The sequence below is a fragment of the Poromitra crassiceps genome (genome assembly GCF_964638095.1).
Source record: "Poromitra crassiceps genome assembly, chromosome: 3".
NCBI lineage: Eukaryota > Metazoa > Chordata > Actinopteri > Beryciformes > Melamphaidae > Poromitra > Poromitra crassiceps.
In genome coordinates, this window is record NC_139625.1 from 25,827,904 (window position 1) to 25,852,567 (window position 24,664).

At 47.0% G+C, this 24,664-nt stretch overlaps 1 protein-coding gene across 1 annotated transcript; it reads right to left on the reverse strand.

The window, feature by feature from the left end:
- Positions 1 to 23,704, reverse strand: pak6 (p21 (RAC1) activated kinase 6). The gene is made up of 9 exons (XM_083632671.1): positions 23,581 to 23,704; positions 9,064 to 9,315; positions 5,309 to 5,974; positions 4,228 to 4,761; positions 3,806 to 3,939; positions 2,547 to 2,673; positions 2,261 to 2,386; positions 2,036 to 2,170; positions 1 to 546 (listed from the first exon to the last, which is right to left on the reverse strand). Exons 2-9 carry the CDS (start codon positions 9,265 to 9,267, stop codon positions 379 to 381), a joined length of 2,094 nt encoding a protein of 697 aa, XP_083488797.1. The 5' UTR covers positions 9,268 to 9,315; positions 23,581 to 23,704; the 3' UTR covers positions 1 to 378.
- Between the last annotated feature and the right edge of the window lie 960 nt (positions 23,705 to 24,664).

The window sequence follows — 24,664 nt, forward strand, 5'->3', positions numbered from 1 at the left end:
ATCTTCAGTGTATCTAGCGCATGTTCATTACATGGAATATTGACTTTTCACTATCAGTTGATATGCCCCATGTGTTGTGTTGAGAGGAATCCCACAGGATGTTACAGGATCAAAGGTCAGCTCTGAGTTGAGATGTGAGGGATACTGCTTGCATGCTGCCCGTAACTCACTACTAAAGTGCTTCTCTCATGTCCGAGCCCATGCTGTGTCTGTCAAGCAAACTCGCTGTCCTGCCATCATCACTCTGGCAGCACCATGCTGTCCGGGTCTACTCCTTGGAGCTGATCTCCCGTTGGCGTGGGTGCTGGATGAGTCGGACCCGGGTGCTGGTCCCGGTCCGAGGCCTGGATAGGTGAGACTGAAGGTGGGTGTCGGGGGTCAGCAGCGGGACATGCGCTTGCGGTACTGCTCCACCAGTGGCACCAGGCACTGGGGTGAGCCGCTCTGCAGCAGGAAGGGGTGCTCCAGCAGGTCGGTGGCGCTGGCCCGCTCTACCGGGTCCCGGGTCAGCATGCGGTTCAGGAAGTCCTTCAGCACTGGAGAGATCTGGGGGAGAGGGGGACCACATAATGAGCACATACTGAAGGCGCAATGAGTAGCATTTCAACATCAAAGACAATTAGCCTACACAACATTAATTTTGTGATATTAGCATAATTATTGTAAGCTAACGAAAACATCGCCAAGAATATTGGCAGCCTCTACCCTGCATTTTACATTGTGTGCCACAGGATCAGATTTTATGGTAAATCTGCCGATTTGCTGTACAAAGGGAGATTGTTATTCGCCTTTTTCACTTCCCACCCAATTCACAAATTTTGTATCTAAAAGGCAGGAAGTAACACAGGTGAAAACAGAACAATGAGGGTTTGGAATTTGGAATTTCCAAATTCCCATCCATTTAGGTGATCCAGTCCCAGGGCCCTCGTTAATGTTTTGCTTGCACCCGTGTTACTTCCTGTCCTTTTAGGCACAAAATGGGTGAATAGAGAGCCGCAGTAACGAGTCCGGAAATCATCGATGCTAACAGCCCTGGTTCTTCACAGTTTTCGCCTATGGGAGTTTTGAATGGGTTTTTGGCGCGATGCTTCTAATAATCTCTCTGGGCAACACTGGCTTAATCAAACGCGAACCAGTGTTTAGTAACATCATCTTCACACATGAAGACCACTTTTATGAGTTTTGAAGCTTTTATGTGCCGTTAAAAGGGTGGCTAGCTAGCAAACGGCTAAATGAGACTACACTTTGGAGTCGATGGGGATATATACGTCAATAACGTCACCACTCAAAGGACGAACACGGAAATTATCTTTCCCTCACCTGGTTCAGCCCCGTTCAGCCCGGGGTAATCAGTGCACATCAACAACAGTCCAGGTTGAGTGCTGACGTGACGTGGAAGCCTATGCGACAGTGTGTAGTTCTGGATTAGCTTAGCTCGAGCTTTTTACTTCTAGGGCTCGCATTTACGCTACAAAACTCATGAAAGTGTTCCTCATGTGTGAAGATTATCCCGCTGAACCTTGGTTCGCGTTTGATTAATCTTGCGTTGCCCACAGACATTATTTGAAGCATCGCGCCAAAAACCCATTCAAAAATCCCATAGACAGAAACAGTGAAGAACCAGGAAGTTCGGGACTTCCGCATTCAGCCTACAAAAATACGTCATCCCTGCGGCTCTCTATTGGGTGGGAATTGAAAAAGGCATAAAACAGGAACAGAGTGCTGTTCTTCAGGGAAAATGGTACTAGCTGTCAGACTGTCTCATGACTATCAACTCTAGTCTTTCTTGCTCTTCAAAACAAATGCAAGGAAACTTGCAACACCATCTTTGCATCAGGAAGCAATAGGGCTTATGGGAAATGTAGTATTAATTTTGAGAATGCCACTGGTGTAAGATAGAGGCTAATCATCTCAAGCGTGGTCTCAGGTTTTATAATTAATTTGATAATGATACAGTATATTGATGTTAAAGAAATGCTAGGTGGAGCACCTTTAAAGAAAGAATAGGTTCTTCTATATCTTTTCTCATACGTACCTGGCTGACATTTCGCACAGTAGGAGCCAGCTCGTCCCTCAGTCTCTTCATAGCTGCTACAGGAGTCTCACTGAAGTAAGGAGGCTCTCCGTCCACCATCTCCACCACCATGATTCCCAGAGACCAAACATCCACCTGGTGCACCCATACCACAATATCATTATTCAACACATCCCCAGTAGGCGACAGATTGCCACTCATGGATTTGAATATGCACCTCCTCACCTCGGTGCCATATGGTGATTTGGAGATGACCTCAGGAGCCATCCAATAGGGCGTCCCCACCAGAGACTTCCTCTTAGGGATGTCTTTACTGATCTGGGCACAGAAGCCAAAGTCTGAAAGCTTGATCTGTGGGGGACAAGAGAAACACCACTTAAAGATGCTACTGCTTCTCATCACAAATATGAGAGAGAGAGAGAGAGAGAGAGAGAGAGAGAGAGAGAGAGAGAGAGACAGAGACAGAGACAGAGACAGAGACTGAGAGATGGGAAGTAATATGTTACTCTACCCTTCCGTCTAATGTGAGTAGTATGGAGTCACTCTTGATGTCCCTGTGGATGACTCCCTGTGAGTGGAGATAGGCCAGGGCCTGCAAAACAGCCTCACACACTGTGGCGATCTGCTCTTCACTCAGCCTGTAGGAGAACACACACACACACACACACACACACACACACACACACACACACACACACACACACACACACACACACACACACACACACACACACACACACACACATGCATGTGTCTTACACTTACACATTTTACATTTACATTTTACATTAACATTGAGGCATTAACATTGAGGCATTTAACAGGCACTACTTACAATCAATGCAATAGTAGAATTAGTTGAAATTCATGAATCAGCAACATTACAGCCAATAACAAACAACAAAACATTTGATTTATCGAAAGTGTTCATTTAACAGTCCTGTATCCTTTCACACATGATCCTCATGCCAGATTTCTGAAGAGAAAAAATATGTAAAACTATAATAGAAAAATACTTTGGTACAAAACTTTGGTCGATTACCCTGTTTTTCCATTTTAGGAAGTTATTGACTGAAAAAATACTTGAAAGCAGATTGTCGTCAAAGAAAGCAAAGGAGCGAAGCAGTCTCATTCCTGGCAGTTCTGTCAATACAGTGATGATCTTAGCAATGGCAGTGACAGCTGTCTCACTTTACATCATGTCAGCTGGCCTGAGAAGAATCTTTCCATCCCTCTGAGCCCAGAGGTCTGACTCTGGGGTCATCCTATGGAGATTGAGCCAGCCATCTGTTAATAGTGTAAAATACACTGACAGCTAAGAACAATTTATACAGACAGCTTCCCCTCCCTGCTGCTGATCCATACAGTTTCCTTATTTCTGATGCATGCAGTATTGAACACGGTGACACCACCAGGAAAATTAAATCATTCGCCCCCAAAATTGACTTTCCACATGTCACTTCAACATGAACAAATTTGATTATGTTATTGAATTATCGTTTTTCTCCAGAGAGAGCATGTTCCCGTCTTATGTGAGAGAGGGAGGAGGCTGAATGAGAGTCTGCTATGTTGGGATCAACACCCATGATTCAGCAGTCAATACCATACTACCCCCTTGTGGTTGATTTAGTTATTAAAGATGATCTCATAACTAGACAGAATGCACCACAACCAGCTTTCTTGTGAGGTAGTAGTACGAAGCATATTTTCTGTTGGTTGTAGTATTTTTCTATGCTTGAAGCTGAAGTTCAGTGTCTAGGGCTCCCATACCTGGTTTCAGACACAATGTTGGTTAGTGCTCCACCCTGCAGGTACTCCATGATAACCCACAGTTCCTCCTCCACCAGGGCTGACTTAAACATCTCCACCACGTTCCTGTGCTGGTAGTCCCTCATGATTACCACCTACATCACACAATGTACACATCCGAAATAAAACCGTAAGTTGACAGACATAACCAATAATGTGACCAGGTTTAAGTTCTGTGACAGTGATTACAATAGCTTCTAATGAAAAAGTACATTTCCGAGCTACAAACAACAGCAGACATGAGATGATAGCACTGTCAGATGTATCCTGTTATAATAGATCATGCATTGTGTGGTGATTTATTTCTGAGTGATTTTATGTGTAGTTTTGAGGTGGTGAGGTCAGGGTTGCAGGGGGTCATTGTGTACATAGTTGGATACTACCTCATTAAACAACAACTCTCTCCTCTGCTGCCGCCGCAGGTCCATCATCTTCACCGCCACCTGCCTGCCACTGTGCTTCTCTCTGGCGATACACACCACCCCCGTCGAGCCCTCCCCTATCTTCACAAAGTTCTCCAGGTAAGACCGGGGGTCTCCCTTATCCACCACCATCTGCAGGGCAGCCTTGAACTGTTCATGGGTCACCTTGGGTGGGTCTGGGGGAGGTCTGGGCGAGGGGTGTTGCGAGGGTCTGAAGGCAGGGGAGCAGGTGCCTAGAGGACTGGTCGCCAGTGAGCCTGTAGGGGAGGGTCGAGGCTGGGACGGGCTGTCCTGCCTGGGGTAGGGAGGGTTGGGGCAGCCAGAGTGTCTCATGAAGGGGTCCGGCCCGTTGGGTCTCAGGCCCATGTTAGGGGACAGGCCCAAGGTGTAGCTAGCTGAGGAGCGCACAGTCCTTTGCGGTCTGAGGCCACTCACCAGAGGACTGCTGGTGCCAGTGGGCAGGAAGCCGGAGTGGTACCTCACAGCCGACTCTGCCTGCAAGATAACAGGAAGAGAGAGAGAAAGCTAAAAGAGTTGGCCGCGTGCCTGGGGTCCAAGACCTACTTTATAAATTAATGTAAATCACGTCCTTCACTCTCACAGTGTGTGCATCCACTTCACCTGATATGCCCCACGTAAAGATGCCGCTATAGACACCCATTGAAATCTTGCCAAACACACCATCTTTCAACATTTACAACCTCACTGGCACCATAAACTCACATTTCATATTTTATCAGTAGCATCAACTAAAAGACCCCACAGCTCTAATTCAAGTCACAGTATAAAGGGAAACAATCTGCTGCGGGATAAAGCAAACTTTCTCTGCACCTCTCTACACCTTTAGCACCTCTCTACACATTTAGCACGAAGCTGATCCCCTAGAAGAAATACTTCAGCTTACACTTTATGGATACAGATTTAATGTAAAAATATGCGGAGCAGTTTGATAATATGATGCACATAGCATTGGCTGAAATATGCATTCTGCGGGTCTTCTATGAATAATGTATTATTGACGCACTTTTTTAAAGAACCTTACCTTCAGGTCATAGGAGGAGTAAGGCCTCCCGGGGCTGTTCTGTGAGTGCATGTACAGTGCTAGATTGGTGCGTAGATCTGTAGCGTGCGTCCCTTGATCGCCATGAGGCTGCTGAGCAGTCATAGCCGGGCTATAGAAACACGCTATAGGTCTCTGATTAGGTGGGATCCCTCTGGGCAACTGGAAATCTCTCCTCCATACCACCCTTTCTTGCATAGTGCCCACCTCTCCGCTCATATAAGCCCCATGACTAGGCACCTGGAAGTTCTGGGGTGGGGGCGGTTGCAGCGGTCCCTCCAGCGAGTTGACGCTGACCTCGTAGGTGGACTTGGCCCTGGGCAAGATCCCATTGGGCTGCAGGGTGATGCTCTTCTTCATGCCCAAGTAGGGGGTGTTGGTCTCACTGTGGATGTGCCTGGTCTTGTCCTTCCAGTGCCGCTGAGCCGAGTCCTCGTCCTCCTCTTCCTCATCCTGGGTCAGGCCCTCGTACTGGTAGGTGTCGCCCTCCCTCACCTCGCCCAGCCGTCCCAGAGACTGGGCCCTCTTCCTGGCCGAGGGGCTGCTCTTCCTCAGAGAGTTGGAACTGGTCACAGACAGACGGCTCATATCATTGATCATGGCTGAAATGTAGTCTCCGTGACCAATCATGGTCCCACGCACAATAGTCTGAAAGAGGAGAGGGTGTTTATCTTTATCAAATTGCACATGCCATGATCATATTATAGAAAGCTCATGGAGTTTAGGCTGAAAGGAATAATGAGGGTGAAAGAATCATTGCTGCTTAGAGCCAAGTTAAATTTAGATTTGAGAATCTGTAAAGGACAATGTTGCCATTCTTCAAAGACATGAAACAACAGTGTAACAGTGGCTTACACTGACAATATACACAAAGCGAAATGCTTCAAGATACACAGTAAGATGGTACAACTATTCAGTTTGCAGAACTGCCCCAATGTTGCACAAAATGTTGCACAATTCAGGTGATAACATCTGAATCGTGTAAAAGCATCTTAAGCATGCAAAGGCAAAGGGCCTAAACTTGCCCCGACATACAACAGTGATGCAAACGTTGAGATGCATTGACAGTAGGGGTTTCTAGGTAGAGCCCGACCGAATCGATATATCGGTAGGTCGATATTATTGGCCGATCACCGATATATTGGTATCGGCCGATATGTTTGCAGATTATTTTTTTTTAAGTTATAGACAGCATTTTGTGTAGATTTTATCCTTTTTATTAACTTAACTCAAGTTATATATATTTGTTCTATTTCTGTTTTTGTATTTCTAGTTATTTATAATTATTAAATTCCCAGTGAAGGCTACAGTTTCAGTGCATTGATGTAATTTTGGACAATAAAGTTTATTGTTAAAGTGTAAAGTGTACATTACATATCTCAAGTCATGTCAAGTCATATCTTTGTCAAGGGGTCATTGCAAAAAATGTGTATATAATGTATATATATAAAATATAAGAATATTGACCGATATATCGATATCGATTTGTTTTTACTCCCAAATATCGATATCGGCCCCAAAAATCCAGTATCGGCCGGCCTCTAGTTTCTAGTGTTGCATCTATAAGGGAGAATGTGTGTTAGCTCATTAATCAGTCTCTGGGTAGATTCATGCTCAGTTCACAGTCACTCAACAGCCTCTCCTATTTCTCCGGTTTGGTGCCATTACACCTGTCCAGGAAGTAGAGGTCACATGACCCAGTAGCACCTCTCAGAGAGACAGGCGAGAAGGGCCTTGGTTAGAAGACGCTATAATAACGTTTGTGACGACAGTAACATTGTATTCAGCTGTCACCTCCCATTTTCTTCCTGCCCTGTTCTTTCTTTTTTTTCTTTTCTTTCTTTCTTTATTGGTTTATTGTGACGGGACAATGCACATTAATGGACATGTTCAGAAATACAGAAGCCTCTATATACAAAAACATGTAAATATGCCGGAGTTAGCTAATGCTAATTTACATCCGTTGTCCCCAATAAATATCAAAACAGTCACTCATTTCATTCATTCAACGCACAGACTGAAATATACATGTAACGTGTCATCGCAAAAGATACCACAGCATTACAGACATCAAAATTACAGCAAAACACAGACAGGATGTACGCAACAAACTGATATACCTGTAGCGTGTCATCGCAAGAGATACCACACATTACAGACATCAAAATTACAGCAAAACACAGACAGGATGTACATGCAGCATGTCAGTGCTAAAAGAAGAATACTACACCTTCCATTCGACAGGTTACAAGATAACAATACATAGAAACAATATGAAGGCTACTCTACTCTCTCTTAAGTGTTACACTTAAGTGGTGAAGTGCCTAGTGCAGGAAGAGAAGAAGATTTGGAAGGCAGCTATTAAGCTAGTGTTCACAAATTTGGTTTGTTTTAAGCCATATTTTGAGCTGGCTTTTGAATGCCGCAAAAGTGGGGCTTTCCCTAATAGCCATAGGAAGTGTGTTCCAGCTAGTGCTGCCATTGATCGACCAGGTGTTTTTTGAGAACGTGGATTTTCTAGCTTGGACTTCGCAGTCCCCCCTAGCTGCTGCCCTTGTGCTCAAATTTCTATTCTTCCTTCTAATGAACTCCCCTAGAGGAGGAGGAGCCAAGCCGTGTAAACATTTATAGATTAGACACGTGCTTTTAAATGTTCTAAAATTGTTAAAGCTAAGGAGCTGATATTTCTCTAGGATTTCACAGTGATGATGTGATTGTGGTTTTTTGTCAAACACCTTGATGGCTTTTTTATAGAGCTGTTCAAGGGGTTTGAGCACAGTGACACCAGCGAAGGACCAAACAGTGGAGCAGTAGTCTATGTGAGAGAGGATCATACAGTGGAGATAGGCTTTAGCCGCATCCGTTGTGATAAAGGGCCTGATTTGTTTGAAATTCTGTATGTTAAATCTAACTGTATTGGACACCTTTTTTACATGTTTTTTGAAAGTTGAAGTGACAGAAATATCTGAAATGTATTAGCAATGCCTAAGTCTCTCGTGGAACAGCAGACTCGTCTTGATGATGCCATTAAAGGCATAAATCTGAGCGAAGAGCTGACGTGATGATGCTCATATTGCACAGCAGCAATCACACCCAGGCAGTCACGAAAAGGTTGGTGTTTTCTCCATCTTTTTTCTTTATGAGGGCCATAAACGGCATCGACAGCGTGGTCCACAGAGCGTAGAAATCCCGAGCTTTTCCGGCGTCATCGCTCACAGGCATTTCCTTTGCTGTACCTGCACTTTTTATCCGCCCTGCCTGACGTCTGTGGGAAGGCACCGTGGATCGTTATTAATTGCCTGCATGGAGTAATAAATCTTACGGCCCTCCGAGGATTCAACATTGTACAGTCAGTGTACACACAGCAGGGTCATTAGCCTGGCCCTCTGATAGATAAGAAAGCAATATGACAGGGAGGGGACGGGAGCAAGCCTTGGCCTTCCCCATTGCATCACAGGATTACACTGTATGGCATTTTGTGAGAGACAGCAGGGATCCACTGCATCATATAAAACAAACAGTTTATCTTCCCCATTTATGGGCCTGTTTTTCTGACATTAAAGCTAAGCTTTTACAATAATGACTCATTGTGATAGTTAATTGGAGGCCAGGCTGAATTGGACAGAGCTAAAACAAACGGTTAATTATAGTGTGTGTGCTACTCTCATTAGCGGATCAGTTCAGGAAAAGGTCAGAGGAAAGGATCAATACACAGTTGAATGTCAGCCCTGGTTTACCTTCTTTGGCCTCAGCTCCACCTCTGTGATCCTGGAAGGGTCCACCATGGGTTTGGGCCTGCGCAGGTTCTCTATCAGGCTTTGCCATTGGCTGGGCAGGCCCACGAAGCAGCCGCGCTTGACGTCAAACGAGGTGTGGACACGGTGCTCAAAGTTCTTCGGCGCTGATATCTCAGGCCTCTTCTTTTTCTTCTTGCGAAACATCCTTAAGTCCACAAGAGCCACAGCTTGTCCACTTCAAAATGGCCGCCCCTGCATGAGACATTTATTCACTCAAATAAACTGCATCTGAGTAACAATGGCACATACAGCACATATATTCAAAAATGATCATCTTGACATTTGAGCATAACAGACCACTAGCTACTCCCTACTGCCCACACTGACTAAAGAGATACAGGTAACGCTTTAGAATACAGCCCGCAAATAAGCATGTAACTGGGTAACAAGATCTGTACTTATAGGCTAATTACGGGGTACCACACTGTACTTATAATGTAACTACGGGGTACAAGGAGTGAATTTAGCCTGTAACTAGAGGGTAACAAGATCTGTACTTATAGGCTAATTACGGCGTACCACACTGTAGTTATAGTATAATTACGGGGTACAAGGAGTGAATTTAGACTGTAACTAGAGGGTAACAAGATCTGTACTTATAGGCTAATTACGGGGTACCACACATGTACTTACAGGGTACGGGGTCACGGGCTGTATTCTGAAGCTGTGTCAATTCGCCCACACTTACATAGTAACTACAGTGTAACTACAGGAGTGCGGGCTGTATTCTGAAGCTGTGTCAATACCCCCGCACTTACATAGTAACTATAGTGTAACTAGAGGTGCACGGGCTGTATTCTAAAGCAGGGGACCAATTCTGTACTTATAGGCTAATTACGGGGTACCACACTGTAGGCTACTTATAGTGTAACTACGGGGTAACAGGACTGTAGTTATAGTATAACTACGGGGTAACAAGACTGTAGTTATAGTATAACTACGGGGTAACAAGACTGTAGTTATAGTATAATTACAGTCTTGTTACCCCGTAGTTATACTATAACTACAGTCTTGTTACTCCGTAGTTATACTATAACTACAGTCTTGTTACCCCATAGTTACACTATAAGTACAGTGTGGTACCCCGTAATTAGCCTATAAGTACAGAATTGGTCCCCTGCTTTAGAATACAGCCCGCGCACCTCTAGTTACACTATAGTTACTATGTAAGTGCGGGGGTATTGACACAGCTTCAGAATACAGCCCGCACCCGTGTAGTTACACTGTAGTTACTATGTAAGTGTGGGCGAATTGACACAGCTTCAGAATACAGCCCGCGACCCCGTAGTTACACTATAAGTACAGTGTGGTACCCCGTAATTAGCCTATAAGTACAGATCTTGTTACCCTCTAGTTACATGCTTATTTGCGGGCTGTATTCTAAAGCGTTACCGAGATACACCCACCAAAGCACTCTCCTTTCTGCTTACTTTCAGGTATATTAAAATGAAATCTGCCATGAGGGGGGAAATATTCAAATGCTTTCTCTAAAAGTTGTTCCATATCTTGGATGTGCATGTTGCCTCTGAGAGATGGATTTGTAAGCGCATATGTAATGAAGGATATCTGCTCAATTAAGGCCTATTCATTCTGTGTGCCCTTTTACTGATGAGCACGCGGCCGGCCTGGCTAGTGCCCACAGGCTTTCAGTGCATTAGTGGGAGTACAAACACACACACACACACACACACACACACACACACACACACACACACACACACACACACACACACACACACACACACACACAAGCTACAGCAGGCTATCCTTCATAACCCCTTTATAACCCTTTCATAGCACATTCTAATTAAATAGCTTGCATGCCCTTGATTGAAGGGATGGATTGCCCTATGTTTGACAAACCACTAACTGGGTTGGTGCTATGTTCATTTCCCCATTCAAGAAAATAATCAAATACATTACATCTCATTTCCTCTGCTGCACAGCTGTACTGGGAGATAATCACTGGCATTTAAGTCTAGTATTATTACTATTTCATGCAGCTCTTGGTATTGAGGGCATGCTATTCGCAGCACAGAGAAAACATATATAATTAATTACCAACGTGTTTTATTTCAGCAGAATGCAACCGAATAACGTGCAAAGCCTGCTGTAAAGAACTTCACGTCTCACGTTATGACCAATGCAGAGACCTAAAGGGTGCCCTCAGAAGATGGGATAGAACCTCCCGCCACTGTGCACTGTGAAGTCTGTGAAACGGTGGGAGTTGAGGAAATGGGTTTCGCCGGCGTCCGCTGCTCACTGTGCTCAGCAGGCAATCACGCCGGGCAGCCTCTCCTCTCCCCACCTCCGCCCCGCACACCAGCACGGGTCTAATCGGCGCACCAACGACTCCTGTTATGAGCTGCATCGGTGACTAACCACGCCACATCACCAGAGGAGAACGGAAGTCAGCCGCACCGGTCACATCAGCTAAACCTGCCTCATTAAAGACGGGGGAGGGAGGGGGAACCACTGCTTGGACAGACTTGTCCCCCTCCAAGGATAATTCAATCACAAGGCTAATATGCTAAGTGTTGCATAAACGCGTGGCTCTGTGCTCTCCCTATAGGCACACCATGTGGTGCTGGGAAGGACTTTACTTCCATGTGACAGGGACATGATGGTGCGAGGGCTCTCGGGTGGCAGCCTGGCAGGGGTGGATGAAGAGGAGGCAGAGGAGTTGGGCTAGACAGTACAAGACAAACCTGGATGAAGAGGAGGCAGAGGAGTTGGGCTAGACAGTAAAAGTCAAACGTGGATGAAGAGGAGGCAGAGGAGTTGGGCTAGACAGTACAAGTCAAACGTGGATGAAGAGGAGGCAGAGCAGTTGGGGTAGACAGTACAAGACAAACCTGGATGAAGAGGAGGCAGAGGAGTTGGGCTAGACAGTACAAGTCAAACGTGGATGAAGAGGAGGCAGAGCAGTTGGGGTAGACAGTACAAGACAAACCTGGATGAAGAGGAGGCAGAGGAGTTGGGCTAGACAGTACAAGTCAAACGTGGATGAAGAGGAGGCAGAGAAGTTGGGGTAGAGTAGACAGTACAAGACAAACCTGGATGAAGAGGAGGCAGAGGAGTTGGGCTAGCCAGTACAAGTCAAACGTGGATGAAGAGGAGGCAGAGGAGTTGGGGTAGAGTAGACAGTACAAGACAAACCTGGATGAAGAGGAGGCAGAGGAGTTGGGCTAGACAGTACAAGTCAAACGTGGATGAAGAGGAGGCAGAGGAGTTGGGCTAGACAGTACAAGACAAACCTGGATGAAGAGGAGGCAGAGGGACACTGTTAACCCCGGTCTGAATGCCTGAGAAAAACAGACTTGGCCGAGCAGACGGCCAGCTCTTCTCATTGTCCACTGTGCGAGAGCCTATCTGCTTAGATAGCTGTTGGACGTGCATGTTGGCATTGCCCGAGCAAATATTGACACACAGCGCTTGTGTATCCTGTACAAGCAGATCAATCAATATTTACTCATGACTGCTACAGTCCTCCACTGCCAGTGCAGTGGTAATAGGGTGGTACCATCACAAACGGGACGGCTGCTTCGTGCGGTGGGGTACTTTATCAAGCTTCGTCTGCTCAAAACAGCCGAGAATAGAACATATCTCAGTATTCATTATTCATTCTGGACCACTCTTCCTCTCTGAAGAATCTGGAAATACAAACGAAGCGCCGTGTTATTAGAAGCAAGTAGAGACACACACGCTCTCTGTTGATTTGATGCCCGGGGGAAATGAATTGAAAAGTAGAGGCAATTATTGATTTACACGCTTTAATCACATGCATCTGGCCTTATATTGACCTCCCTGAATCCGCCAAGCTTATGAGAGTCTTGATAACAATATGCTATCGATTTCTAAGCCCCATTGGATCATGTATATTATGCACAGAGCTGAACTTGCACTGTGCATAATCACGCTTTCTGGTCACATCCTTCCAAACTGAAGGTAGTTGACCCTGTGCCTCAGTGGCTTGTCTTGAATCTATCAAAGTGCTGAAGCAAAACTCCACCAGCTGCTGTCAAGGGTATCAAAAGCCAAAGAGGATGAGGCCATTCTGCAAGCGTGCTATACATTCATATTTCCCTCCACAGCACAGCTGTGTGCAGGATCAAGTCAGCTGTGTGCATGATCAAGTCAGCTGTGTGCAGGATCAAGTCAGCTGTGTGCAGGATCAAGTCAGTTGTGTGCAGGATACAGTCAGCTGTGTGCATGATCAAGTCAGCTGTATGCAGGATCAAGTCAGCTGTGTGCAGGATCAAGTCAGCTGTGTGCAGGATACAGTCAGCTGTGTGCATGATCAAGTCAGCTGTGTGCAGGATACAGTCAGCTGTGTGCATGATCAAGTCAGCTGTGTGCAGGATACAGTCAGCTGTGTGCAGGATCAAGTCAGCTGTGTGCATGATCAAGTCAGCTGTGTGCAGGATACAGTCAGCTGTGTGCATGATCAAGTCAGCTGTGTGCATGATCAAGTCAGCTGTTTGCAGGATACAGTCAGCTGTGTGCAGGATACAGTCAGCTGTGTGCAGGATCAAGTCAGCTGTGTGCAGGATACAGTCAGCTGTGTGCATGATCAAGTCAGCTGTGTGCAGGATCAAGTCAGCTGTGTGCATGATCAAGTCAGCTGTGTGCATGATCAAGTCAGCTGTGTGCAGCATACAGTCAGCTGTGTGCAGGATACAGTCAGCTGTGTGCAGGATCAAGTCAGCTGTGTGCAGGATACAGTCAGCTGTGTGCATGATCAAGTCAGCTGTGTGCATGATCAAGTCAGCTGTGTGCAGAATACAGTCAGCTGTGTGCAGGATCAAGTCAGCTGTGTGCAGGATACAGTCAGCTGTGTGCAGAATACAGTCAGCTGTGTGCATGATCAAGTCAGCTGTGTGCAGGATACAGTCAGCTGTGTGCAGGATCAAGTCAGCTGTGTGCAGGATACAGTCAGCTGTGTGCAGGATACAGTCAGCTGTGTGCAGGATCAAGTCAGCTGTGTGCATGATCAAGTCAGCTGTGTGCAGAATACAGTCAGCTGTGTGCAGGATCAAGTCAGCTGTGTGCAGGATCAAGTCAGCTGTGTGCAGGATACAGTCAGCTGTGTGCAGGATCAAGTCAGCTGTGTGCATGATCAAGTCAGCTGTGTGCAGAATACAGTCAGCTGTGTGCAGGATCAAGTCAGCTGTGTGCATGATCAAGTCAGCTGTGTGCAGAATACAGTCAGCTGTGTGCAGGATCAAGTCAGCTGTGTGCAGGATACAGTCAGCTGTGTGCATGATCAAGTCAGCTGTGTGCAGAATACAGTCAGCTGTGTGCAGGATCAAGTCAGCTGTGTGCAGGATCAAGTCAGCTGTGTGCAGAATACAGCACAGCTGTGTGCAGGATACAGTCAGCTGTGTGCAGGATCAAGTCAGCTGTGTGCAGGATACAGTTTCACGCAGAAACCTGTCAAGTCAAAGAAGCACAAATGATGAATAAAATGCTCATTCCAATTCCTCACAATGTTCCCTCCCTCACGACTTCCTCCTATACCCACACAAACGCAGCCCAATTCACTCCCCATTGGATGCAGCTTCACCTGGCAGAGTGGCCAGGCCTCTCATGCCTCGCAGCTATGGAACCACCGGTCGATCCATATGTTTCCCACAGACGGCATGACAGAAGAGGCCAGGGCACGCTCGCCTCCCTCTCCTGTTCAAATCACCCCGAGCAGGAGTTGTGGCTGAGTGGGAGGCGATCGAGAGATAAGAAAGATATTGCATTTGCTGGATGTTAGTGCGCTGAGCTCTGCTGAATGATTTTTATTTTTCCTATTTGCCCTGATTTCTCCTCCATCTTTTTTCTTGGCAGGCATTCAGAAACGTAGAGAGTGCAAGTTGGTACCTGTGCTGGCAGGATTAGTAATGGTGTTCTCAGTCCTTCACTGATCTCATTTGAGGACACAACATATCCCCCCTCCCTCCCTCGCACCAGACCGCCCCCCCTCCCTCAACATATCCCCGCTCCCTCCCTTGCACCAGACCGCCCCCCCTCCCTCAACATACCCCCCCTCCCTCCCTCGCACCAGACCGCCCCCCCTCCCTCAACATATCCCCCCTCCCTCCCTCGCACCAGACGCTTATTTTGTGTCAAATAATGAGGTGAGAGTGGGAGACGGATATGAGCTAATCCCCTTTTTGTGTTTGTCAGTGCAACCAATAAGCATCATCCAGCTGCTGAATTACCATGCCCGGGCTACATCTCTTTCATAATCCAGCTGCTGAATTACCATGCCCGGGCTACAACTCTTTCATAATCCAGCTGCTGTATTACCATGCCCGGGCTACATCTCTTTCATAATCCAGCTGCTGTATTACCATGCCCGGGCTACATCTCTTTCATAATCCAGCTGCTGTATTACCATGCCCGGGCTACTCTTTCATAATCCAGCTGCTGTATTACCATGCCCGGGCTACAACTCTTTCATAATCCAGCTGCTGAATTACCATGCCCGGGCTACATCTCTTTCATAATCCAGCTGCTGTATTACCATGCCCGGGCTACATCTCTTTCATAATCCAGCTGCTGAATTACCATGCCCGGGCTACAACTCTTTCATAATCCAGCTGCTGTATTACCATGCCCGGGCTACATCTCTTTCATAATCCAGCTGCTGAATTACCATGCCCGGGCTACATCTCTTTCATAATCCAGCTGCTGAATTACCATGCCCGGGCTACATCTCTTTCATAATCCAGCTGCTGAATTACCATGCCCGGGCTACAACTCTTTCATAATCCAGCTGCTGTATTACCATGCCCGGGCTACATCTCTTTCATAATCCAGCTGCTGTATTACCATGCCCGGGCTACATCTCTTTCATAATCCAGCTGCTGTATTACCATGCCCGGGCTACATCTCTTTCATAGTGGCATAGATTGCTGTTTGTGGACTCTGCAGTGCGGTGGTGCTGGTGAGCGCTTAGAGATCGCTCCTCTATCAGCTTCATTATGATGACCGTTTTGCCCTTTGAGTGTAATGAGACTGCCTTGCCTCTCAGGGGGGGGGGGGTCATCTCTTCATTGTGCTTTGTGAACACACACACACACACACACACACACACACAACACACACACACACACACACACACACACACGACATACACCATCTGAGGTCATGAAAAAGATACACAAGCGCTGGACGTGCGCGGACGGCACAAATAGCAGTGTTTATAATTTAAGTTGATGCTTCCATCACTGGACATGTCTGCTTTCTCTTTGAATTCACCTCTGCAGACATGGAAGGATTGTCAATAGGAGAAGACAAGTGATGTAATAAGCTACGTCCAATGACACGGAATCGCGCGTTGCTTCCATACATATTTCATGCAAGTCAGCGGATCTGATGTATCATGCACGACAAAGCACTTAGGATACAAGTAATTTGAGGGAGCCGCACGCACCTCTGCAAAGTCACTTATCGCACGCGACAGTGGTTGCAACCTGCAAGCAGGGTCGGGGGCCCTTTGTGAAAATCAAACCTTCCTATCCTATAATAATAAGAAGGCAAAGTGTCTGTGTGTGAGTGAGTAGAATAGTGTTCAGCCACAGCTATGCCATTTTATGTGTGATTGGGCTGAATCTTTCAGGAAGTGTAAAGAGCACCCCTGTGGGTGACCTAACGGAGACAGATTTTTGAATTAGGTAATTGGGGCCAACTAAATGGGCAAAAATGGTAAATTAGTGGCCAAAATGACTCAAGACAGGTTCAGCACCAGGGTGGGAATCGTTTTAGGGGCAAGGCCATCTGGCCTTCGGCGGCCCATATTTTTTTAGGGCACAAGGCCAAAGGCCAGGGCACAAAGGCAATTGTTAAGTTAAGTTATCCTTTATTTATCCCCATGGGGAAATTCATCCTCTGCATTTGACCCATCCTCTACTAGAAACCTTCCTAGAACTAGGAGCAGTGGGCAGCCACAGTGCAGCGCCCGGGGACCAACTCCAGTTATTTTTGCCAGTGCCTTGGTCAGGGGCACTGACAGGAGTATTAACCCTAACATACATGTCTTTAGGTGGTGGGAGGAAACCGGAGCACCCGGAGAAAACCCACACGAACACGGAGAGAACATGCAAACTCCACACAGAAAGGACCTGGGACCTTCTTGCTGTGAGGCAACAGTACTAACCACTGAGCCACCGCGCTATCCAATTGCTCTATTGACATCGTGAAGAGCGACTTTTCTGAAATCTGTGTTAAAATGAGCCAATTACACATCCTTTGCATAGGGCAGGCTATTAAACTGAGACCACTGACGCTTTCAAAACAACTGACAGTAGCAGGCTGGTAGCAGGGCACTGCCAAGGTGGCCTTAGGGATCCCAGGGCAGAGGTAGGGGCAATGGAGGCCTCTGTGTAATTCCCACCCTGTTCAGCACCACGGAGAGCTCCAGAGTGGAGGAGCCCACAGGTGAGTGGAATTATAATCAGCTGATTGAAGTGGACTATGAAAGCCTTCTGGAGAGAGAGAGGCTGCATGCTGGCTGCATGCCAACTCATTGATGAGGCCTGACAAAATGGCCAGCCACACAGGGACGGGTATTCCGTAATAATAAGAATGTGAAGGGTCTGTGTGTCTGTCTGTGTGTGTGTGTGTGTGTGTGTGTGTGTGTGTGTGTGTGTGTGTATTAGGCAATTAGGGCCGATGAATTGCCATAATTATCTAATGATTGACCTAATTACCTAATGATGTGATGTCACTCGAGCAATGATGACATCATCTGGTGACATCATCACTGAAGACATCACTCACTGATGCAGGGATTAAAATAAAGCAACAAAAAACTTCTGACTGAAAGTTTTTTCAGGCCACTGTGCGGTCGCTTCCCATAGGTTTTCATGTAAGAAAAAGGCAGACAGTGTGTACATAGCACACTCATTTCACTCTAAAGTTCCGAAACACCCAGTAACGATGCATGAATTGTGTTCCAGGCTGAATCAGTATGTTATAGGTTCCAACATAGACATTATGCAAAGAATTTCTCAAAATAAAAGCTTTTGTTCAAACTCAATACAATACACAAATTGAAATAAAATAATATACGTAGCCGTAGGGGCTTGAATTTTTGTACTTTTCACATTTCATATCTGACTCCAATTGTCTGAAATCCGTCATAGCGACTGAGAACTTTAATCCCTGCTGATGACATTATCATTGAGTGCTCGAGTGACATCACCAATTCTATACATAAGTGATCTCATCAGTGAATTTGAGTGTGTCCCAGAGGCTTTGGAGACCACCGTTCCAGACCAGGGGGTCTAACTCCCACGTGTCCACTAGTGTTTGAAAGGAAAGGAGCTATTCACATCCAAAGGAGCATCAGGAGCGGAGAGAATAGTGCAGGAGAAGATATGCAGTTCTGGTTTCTCTGCTGCTGCTGGTTGATATCTTTGAAGTGGTCAAACAGCAACATCCTCAAACCTCCTCGATGAATGTGTATCTCTGATAAAGGCTGTGCTCCGGAGTGGAAGCTACATTATGTAGAGCATACCCAAGGGCGCGTGCAGTGAATGTTATGAACTAGTTTCAGTAAATACTTCATGAAGCGCAAAGTCTGGGTGGCACTGAAATGGGACAAAGTGCCAAAAGGAAGTTAGAGTGAGGAAAGTGTGTGAAAGATGACAGCTGGATGATATCTCTGTTAGAGGCCAATAGCAATATAATAACATACCCTGATTATGTTCATATTCTGCCTTTCATTGTGACATTACAGACTGTAAAATGTGACATTAAGCAGGGATGAGCCACGTTCACACAGCACTGATAGTGACATCTCTCTTGGGGTATTCCAAATGTCACGTAACTTGCGACGGGGCATCGTATGCATCTCCCAAGACTAAGTAAGTCAGAAGTGGTTTGAAGACGCGGGGCATCAGCGCCGCTGAGACGCTGAGAAAGGGAAGAGCTTTCCTGTCACGTTCTTCTGCTCTCAACGGGGAAAAGCAGCAGGGTTGGAAGTGAATAGTAAAATCTGATGTCCATGTCTGTCAGTTCTTCAAGGGCAGACAGCAGAGCGTGAGCGCACATCACTCTGTGCTAATGTTGACAGGAGGAAACACGAAATGAGAGACCCAACACCAAGGGAGAGAGAGAGAGAATGAAAATGTGCTGAATAGGTGGACACAGAGCGAGTCGTCAGTGCCTTGATGATGTATGTTTCTCCTGCTTTCTTTGTCACACTCCCCTTATCTGTTGTGGTTGTCAGGCCTCTCTGGAGACTTGACCTCATTTCTTCATCATCTTGGACGGCTGGCTGGCTCTGCACTACACAAGCCGCACTAAGGGGGGATTTGAGGACAGGGCCGCTGCGCTGACAGACAACATACATCGATCTGTCTCCCATCATCAGGAAGAGGAAATGGACGAGGAAACTAGTTTGTGTCCCCCTGCCGGTCGGACTAACACAATTTGCACAGCATATTTTATTTTTTGCACAGCCGCTCTCACTGTCCACTCCAAAACACCTTAACATAATGACATTGTAAAAGCAACACTTCTCACGTCCCAAGGCTTTTATGGGGCTGTTCTGTTGATGCTGACACACCACTAGAACAGCACATCTCTAACTCATGCAGTGCACTGCTCCTAACCCAGGACACAGCACATCTCTAACTCATCCAGTGCACTGCCCCTAACCCAGGACACAGCACATCTCTAACTCATCCAGTGCACTGCCCCTAACCCAGGACACAGCACATCTCTAACTCATGCAGTGCACTGCTCCTAACCCAGGACACAGCACATCTCTAACTCATGCAGTGCACTGCTCCTAACCCAGGACACAGCACATCTCTAACTCATGCAGTGCACTGCCCCTAACCCAGGACACAGCACATCTCTAACTCATGCAGTGCACTGCTCCTAACCCAGGACACAGCACATCTCTAACTCATGCAGTGCACTGCTCCTAACCCGGGACACAGCACATCTCTAACTCATGCAGTGCACTGCTCCTAACCCAGGACACAGCACATCTCTAACTCATGCAGTGCACTGCTCCTAACCCAGGACACAGGCTTGTTCACGTAGTGTTCACCCGTACGTGTTACCCAGGGCCAAAGACAATGCAGCACTGACCCACACTCTGTTTAATCAAAGATGCTCTCGGCGCTCACAAGTGCTTTGAACAATGTGACGCATCATGATCAGGCTGGACCAATGGAACCAGCCCAACACTCCTCCCTTGGGTCTAATGAATCGATGCAATGGTCCTCATTGCGAGCTTTACTGTACGCACATGTCCTTATGAAAGCTTTGATTTATATTTTCTTTACCCTCGGTCTTAGCGCGCTTCTCTCCCAGGCACAAAGCGACAGCCATTTTTAACCTCCAACACCTTGATCCCCTCTCGATATCAATGTGCGCCGACTCAGCGGCCCTCCTCCGTCACCCAGCAGTGAGCACAGGTCCTGTTTCAGCCCAGAGTGGCATTCAAGGCACACTGTCCCGATCTGGACTCCGAGCCTGTTTTAATCCTTCTCATAGCCAGTGGCTACGCTAAGCTGTTAATGCACACTGTGCTGTCCCTCGGCTGACAGGACTCTGACACAAAACCATCAAGAGAACAGCAGGGTGTGTGACAATGATTTACCACCTACACCTGTGTGTTTGTGTGGTCCACCACCTACACCTGTGTGTTTGTGTGGTCCACCACCTACACCTGTGTGTTTGTGTGGTCCACCTACACCTGTGTGTTTGTGTGGTCCACCACCTACACCTGTGTGTTTGTGTGGTCCACCTACACCTGTGTGTTTGTGTGATCTACCACCTACACCTGTGTGTTTGTGTGGTCCACCTACACCTGTGTGTTTGTGTGGTCCACCACCTACACCTGTGTGTTTGTGTGGTCCACCTACACCTGTGTGTTTGTGTGATCTACCCCCTACACCTGTGTGTTTGTGTGATCCCCTTCTCAATGATCTACCACCTACACCTGTGTGTTTGTGTCTACCACCTACACCTGTGTGTTTGTGTGGTCCACCTACACCTGTGTGTTTGTGTGGTCCCCTTCTTACCACCTACACCTGTGTGTTTGTGTGGTCCCCTTCTTACCACCTACACCTGTGTGTTTGTGTGGTCCCCTTCTTACCACCTACACCTGTGTGTTTGTGTGGTCCCCTTCTTACCACCTACACCTGTGTGTTTGTGTGGTCCCCTTCTTACCACCTACACCTGTGTGTTTGTGTGGTCCCCTTCTCTGCCCGTCAGCGTCCCAGTGCATATGAGAGTGCTGCCAACTTGTCCTGCATTGTGCTCGAGCGTGAAGGGAAGATGGCTGACATGAGGGCCTCCACAAACACTAATGACTTGAGAGGACCCAGGAGTGTACACATCGCCCTTAGCAAAACAGATGCCCAAGTGTGTGTGTGTGTCTATGTGTGTATGCACGCACCACATTGTGTGTGTGTATCTGTTTATGTGTGTATGCACGCACCACAGTGTGTGTGTGTGTGTGTTTATGTGTGTATGCAGTATGCACGCACCACAGAGACCTGTCACCTCCTCTACTCTCTCCCTCCCTATCCGCCTTGAATATAAATGAGTAACCTGAGACACAAACACATGGTACTTTTGGTCAGAGTTAGCTGTGCCACACGACTTGCCTTAGTTATCCCATTATCAAAACTACACACTTCTGAATCACACAACACCCGTAATCAAAAACCACTAAGCTAGCTAGCTCAGTTCAGATGAGTTAACGTCAAGCATGCTTTGACTGCCTTCACTCTGATCTATGTCCCAATGGGCTACATGCACAACTCCACTACTTCCTGAAATTAGTACAGCTTCTTTATTTCCTGTCATCACTACTGGATGAACTGATTAATGTCAGGTGTGCTGCAGTCACAACAATGATCAGGCACACCTGATTAATCAGTTCATCCAATAGTGTAGGACAGGAAATAAAGAAGCTGTACTAATTTCAGGAAGTAAAAAAGTTGTGCATGTAGCCTATTGTGTTGTTGACTGCCTCTGGATCTATACATGTGCTGACTCAGAGTGTCTCAGAACAAGGCTTCACTGACAGGTCGTTAGCGCTGTACCTGGATAACTGCTGCAGACATGACTCTTAGCTGAGTCAAATCTGGGGCCAGCCTCAGTTAGGATTGTGAGGGGCGAATGCACGAATGAAATGTTGATTGCATTGCACCAAGACTTAAGACTAACTCAAGTCGTGTTTCCATTACCCTCAGAAATGCGCAAAATCTAAATATCGCAATTATTTTGCGAAAAACTGTAATGGAAACACAGCTTCAGACACCTCAGAGGGATTTTCACTGGTATTTGTAGCATCTAACACAGAGGTTCTCAAATGTTTTTCAGCCAAGGACCCCCTTGGCTTACAAGATAGAAAATATACCGGGGACCCCCTCATTCTGATTTGTGCTTTTGGGCTAAGCTGAATTGTTTCCACGGTAACATGCTTGACTTTTAAATTGATAGGTTATAATGTAATCGATGAACCATTTTAGATTTAAAACATAACATATTTTCATTGAACTATGAAGCTTTTGCAAAAATAAAATAAAAAAAAGAATGAAAACTTTTCGCGGACCGCCTGGCAAAGGGCCACGGACCCCTGGGGGTCCCCGGACCCCCATTTGAGAATCACTGATCTAACAGACAAAATAAAGAGTCTATATCCTACAATACTGAACTGGTTACTCGATTCTGAATGCTGTCATTATCCTGGGGCTGATCTCAGTTCAGCCCTACTTCCATGCAAGTTCTCCCCCATAGACCAAGCTTATTAAAGAGCCGGGGATGAAAGTAAACGTTGATCTGTCACCTGTCACTCTTACTGAGTTTCCCAAACCCTCAGCATCCATCGACTGAAGTGTGTTCTACAGTATGTAGCGGAGTGGATTCCTCAGGCATCCATTCATTATGACTGGTAAGACTGGTAGGGTCACCTGAGCAGTCAGCCTGCCCTGCACACACACACACCAGAATACACACTGGCCAAATAAACAACAACACAGGAAGCTTGTGTTCACACTGCCTACAGTTAGTGTCTATGGGAATGGCACAGTCTATTTGTCAATTGTGCTCCATCTTGAGAAACACGGGCTCACCATATCAGGATTATTGTATCCTCATCCTTGCAATAGAGGTTGAGGACAGAGAGAGAGGGGGGGGGAGCTACCCTCTTCCACATCAACACCTGGCCTTACTGCATTGTGTTCACAGCTTCTCCTCTCTTCCTCCACCGCTGATGGCTAAACCGACACAGCACACACCAGTCTGCTCTTCATCAATGACGCTAAGCCGCTTTTCCTTTTTTCTACCCCCCCCCCCCCCCACACACACACCTACCACCCCCCCCCCCCCCCCCCCCCCCCCCCACGCTGTGCAGAGAGCAAACGGGGCTCTGGAGGGAGACATCAATAGAGAGGAACCAAAAAAATTAATCAGTCATCATCACCTCCTTACCTTGTCGTCCAGTGGAGAGGAGAGCCTCTCTCCTCCAGGAAGGATTATAGTGAGAGTGCCGCACATCCACACTCACATACCACTATTATACACGCTCACTCACTCGCGCACACACACACACACACACACAGACACACACACTCACTCACTCCCTCTCTCATACATACACACACACACACATACACGCAGTGGTGAGGAGGGCTGGCTCTCACTGCAGGCTGCCGCTTGCCTGGGAAAGTCTGATGCGTTCCTCCCTCCGGGCAGAAGCGCACACTGCTGCCATCTCAAAGGCTCTCCTTTGTCGGGGACGATTCATCCCGAGCTCCACGGCTGCTGAGGACGGGTCCGTGTGCCGGTGGCGCTGCCTGCTCCCGGTGACACAAGGTGGCAGCCGCACAAAGCAGGGACACAGCCATGAAGGAAAGGCAACAACATCCAGGGAGAAGAGAATAGCACGGCCCCATACAGCTCCTTCCATCCCCCCCTTCTCCCTCTCCTCCTCTGGCTCTCTCTCTCACACACACACCCTCCCACCCCCTTCTCTCACTCTCTCTTTATCACTCCCTCCTCCCACTCTCTCATTGGGCTGTCGTTGCAGTAGCCCTGAATTGATATCAGCGCGCGTGTGTGTGTGTGTGTGTGTGTTGGTGTGTGCGTGCATGCGCGTGTGTGTTTAGGCTGGTTTCCAATGACTGTAAGGAGAGGAGAGCTCCTGTACACATCATCACCTGGGATACCTTTCATCCATCAGCCCGCACTGCCCGTCTCCACCTCCATCTCCTTTACACACGTGATGGGGTGATAGGAGAGCACGGGCAGTAAACTGAGGCTGCTGCGCGCTGCTCACTCAGATGCATTATCCATGGAATGACAGGGTCAGGGATGGCAGATGGCAAGGGGGGTGGGGTGGAGGGGGTGTACAGTGCTGGGCTATTTCTATGGAGGGGAAAATCCTCATGCCCACAACCTATGTTGTGACCATTTGTGACTCAAAGATCTTTGGGAGTAAACATACAAGAGGCTGAAGTGATGACTCTATACAGTCCTAACACCATCCTGATTATTTGAATGCAATCGTCATTTC